At 37.5% G+C, this 3,985-nt stretch overlaps 1 protein-coding gene across 1 annotated transcript in view; it reads right to left on the bottom strand.

Annotated features, from left to right (window-relative positions):
* Positions 1-3,043, bottom strand: part of FGA (fibrinogen alpha chain) — a 7,717-nt gene extending 4,674 nt beyond the window's left edge. Inside the window, 3 exon segments of the mRNA XM_026454135.2 lie at positions 1,091-1,274; positions 1,735-1,860; positions 2,935-3,043. Coding sequence (XP_026309920.1) covers positions 1,091-1,274; positions 1,735-1,860; positions 2,935-2,988 — 364 coding nt within the window. The 5' untranslated portion in view covers positions 2,989-3,043.
* Positions 3,044-3,985: the final 942 nt, after the last annotated feature.

Genomic DNA, 3,985 nt, shown 5'->3' with positions numbered 1-3,985 from the left:
AGAAAGAAAGAAAGAAAGAAAGAAAGAAAGAAAGAAAGAAAGAAAGAGAGAGAGAGAAAGAGAGAAAGGGAGGAAGGGAGGAAGGGAGGAAGGGAGGAAAGGAAGGAAGAAAGAAAGAAAGAAGCTAGCTTGCAAATATTCCCAATTTTATTTTGGTTACAGTTTAATCTGTGAGTTCAAAACCTATGGGGCATTTGACTTTTGGATAATGTTATGCCCTGCAGCCATCCATGAATCTCAGTTAAAATGTCCTATTAGCAATTAGTAATCTCAAATAAATACAGAAGAAATTTCTTTGGAATTTTAAAGGTGTAATTTGGAGTTAAAATAATTGGTTTGATTGCATTCCAAATATTTTATAATATCCTTAATCAATGGACTTGAACATATTGGATTTTCTTACTGATGAATTTTTCTTTTTATCTATAGATTTGAAATTGTTCCTAAGCTGTTTTGGGTCAACAGGATCACTCACTTGCCAGCTAGTGTTGCATCACTGATTTTAAATGTCAAGTGTTTGTGAAGGTGTAAAAAGGCAAAGCAAAACTTCAGAAACTGAGGCCTCCCTCGACTCACTGTCCGTGTCCAGAGTGAATGCGATGCTTCCTAACCCTAATGAGCAGACTCTGAGAATGATGTAGCTTGACTCTATATTTTAAATTTAAAAATCTACCTAATCAGCTCAGTGGAGTCTGAGGGTTGAACTCCCAGCTTTGTGTCTTTGAATAAGTTCCTTGACCTCTCAGTTTTCACCTCCGCAAGGCAGAAACAAAAATCTCCAACTCAAAGAGTCTGACCCATCCTATTTTCAGTATATACTGTTGAAAAGAACACACTTAAATTCTTGTTTTTAATCCAAAATTCTGACTTATTTTGTGGCCTTAAACAATCTCAGCTAACATCTTCTACTTTGAAAAAATAACAAAAACAAAAGCTCCCCCTTAAAATTTTCAGGGATGTTATGAAGGCATGTATTTCTACACTAAGTACTTTGGGATGAAATTGACATAGATATAAGCAGATATCATATTTATTTAGGATTTTTGTTGTTTCTGTTATAAAATCAAAGCAGTAAACATGTAATACTTACTATTGGATGAGGCAAGATCGCCTCTCAAAATTTCCATTATATTAATGGTCAATGAGTTAGAATCCTTATTGTTCTTCTGATATTCAAATAGTGAATTTTTGAGCTTATTTATTCTGTTTGTAAAATCTTGATTGACTTCATCAATCAACCCTTTCATCCTGCAGCCAGAAGGGCATTTGTAGTTCTGAAAGTGAAGAGAGAAAATTACAGTAAGGATCTATCTCTTGGATTCAGAATAATTTTGCATGTTTCTGTGCAGTCCCCATTTCTTCCTACCCTGTCTCTTCCAGATAAGTTGGCTTAAAAGTAGGTAAGAGGACTAGTTAGAGGTTGCAGAGAAATTCTGGAATGACGTTCCACTTAGCCATAAATTAGATGCAAGGAAATTGAGGCCATTATACTCAGGTGCCTAATTTTGCCTGACCATGCAACTGAAATCCAGTCTGTTCACCCACTAATGATCCAGAGTTGGGGAGGTAATTAAACAGTGCTCTTGCTAGTAGGTTCCTTTTCTTTATTTGGTGTGTAGGGAGCTATTCAATTATTTTCTATTTTAAAAAGTTTCTGGGACCAATCGGGTCAGCCTGTGAGCCCCTCTAGCAACAGAGGGAAGGAATTTCCTGCTTCCCCAGCTAACTGCTTACCCAGTCTTCATCAGAGCAGAAGGGCCAGTCTGAATCTTTGCAGGCAGAATGATGCTTTTCCACAACCCTTGGGCCACGCACGCCTCCTCCTTCAGTTAGAAAGTCACCTTCACCAGTATCTGCAGTCTTTAAAGATTCATTCACATACACAAAAGAGAGCAACAGCAATGTTAGCCAGAAGAGGAGACACTGGCATGCCTATAAGTCCCCAGGAAGAGATGGCACTCTCACAAAGATTAAGGACACCAGCCACAGGGCTTCTGCAAGCCTCAGGTTTCTTGTCTTCAAATGGAAATCCCAAGACCCATTTTATGGAGTTGTTATGAGAATTAAAGGAGATAAAGTGTACAAATTTCTTAACTGTGTATGACACTAAATAAGCATTTGATAAATATGAGGAGTTTTAAAGAATCCAACCTAAAAGGAAAATTATTTGAATCTATAAAATCAGTTAAATTTTACCTTTTCATTTTTACTAATGACTGCCGACAGAAAGAAAGTTGAAAGCTATAGAGCTCTTTCTCCTGTAATTGCTGCTTCAGTAGAAAAAACCTACACTATCTTAACCTAATGTTCCTCTCTCCTTCAAGTTTCTATGTAACCTTTAGAGATGGATTCATAATCTAAAAGAATACCATTACTTCCTAAAAGCGTATTGCCTTACTAACTAATCTCTTCTGATACTGCAAAGATGTTTCCAAAGATAATTAATTTACTTTTTCTTTTGTCTTGACAAACACAAAAATAACCTTTCAGCAAAACTGTACAAAAACTGAAAGTTCTGTTTATTATGGACAAGTAGCAAAAAATTAATAATTAAAGAAAACAAATCTTACCATAGAATGTTTTATTCCATTAACTAGCATTATAATGCACCAAGGCTTTATAGCTACAAGGGTGGCAAAGAATTCTTGCCCTTTTTAAAACAAAACAAAACAAAATGTAGTAAGACTGAATGACTGATGCTAAAGTTTCCCTTGTGAGTTTGTACACTCTCATCCATCTAAGATCTTCCTCTTGGGGTCATATTACCTTGTATTCTTGAGTTTGTCAATCCCATCCAGGAGCTTTCCTCCCAGGCCTGGAGTTCATAAAGCTAAGAGTATGTCATGACATAGAACAGGTAGACTCTGACCTCCAAGCTCTTTGTGGAATAAACACCAGAGAGAAAGCAAGAAGAGAAAATGAAAAGGACCATACCCATCCTGTGCCCACCACACTTAGGACCAGGCAGACGATCCTCATGGAAAACATCTTTTCTAAGGGTGGGGCTGGCTCATGAGGAGCACTCCAGCTGAAAGAAAGGATTGCCTCCACTCCTAGTTCCCATCCCATTTAAATCTGCAGGAGGTTTGGTTAATCATTGGCTTTGTCCTGTGTAGACAGTCAACCCTCCCTCTACATCCTTTGTTCCTCCTATGCTGTTGGTGTCCCAGAAATTCTTGCTCAATTCCCCTCAGCTTGTTTGCTTCCGATAAGCTGTTGCAAAGGTAGCATTTGATTCTCCAGCCAACGATTTGGAGAAGATCTGACATTCCAGGAACATTCCAGGCTTTGAGAATGAAAAGAGGAGCATAGGAGGGTATATCCATATTTCTATACGTGAAAGAATACAGAAGTTGCTTAGTTAAGCTAGCTGTAGCCCCCAGTATTGGTGATTTAGCAAACAATATTTCACTTTATGAAGAAATTAGAGTTGGGTGATCTGGTTTGTAAAAAATAACTTTGATGATAGGCTGGCCCTGAAGACTTTCTATAACTTTATTTAGAACAGATTACTTTTCTCTATCTAAAATATTAAGATGACAGCAGCCCCAGGAGCCAAACATCTTAGGTTCATAATCCAAGCTGCACCACTTCCCTGCTCTATGTTCTTGGACAAGTTACTTTATCTCTTTATACCTCAGTTTCCTCATTTATAAAATAAGGATGCTGATAAGCTACCCCATGCTTTTATGAAGAATAAATGAGTTAATTCTTGTAAACCCCTCAGAACAGTGACTGTCACATAGGAAGTACTCATTGAATTATGGGAGATCATAAAGTGCCATGAAAAATACCATTTCTTTCCTGTTTCTGTGCCAGCAATCTCACTTCTGAGTGTATTTCCAAAAGAAATGAAATTAGGACCTTGAAGAGATACCTACATTCCCATGTTCATTGCAGCTTTATTGACAATAGCCGAGATATGGAAACAACCTAAGTGTCCACTGATGGACGAGGAGATGAAGAAAATGTGGCATATATATAC

This window comes from Piliocolobus tephrosceles, chromosome 3 (genome assembly GCF_002776525.5).
Source record: "Piliocolobus tephrosceles isolate RC106 chromosome 3, ASM277652v3, whole genome shotgun sequence".
Taxonomy (NCBI): Eukaryota; Metazoa; Chordata; class Mammalia; order Primates; family Cercopithecidae; genus Piliocolobus; species Piliocolobus tephrosceles.
Note: the sequence above shows the minus strand (reverse complement) of the source record. Positions and strands in the feature narration are given on the sequence as shown.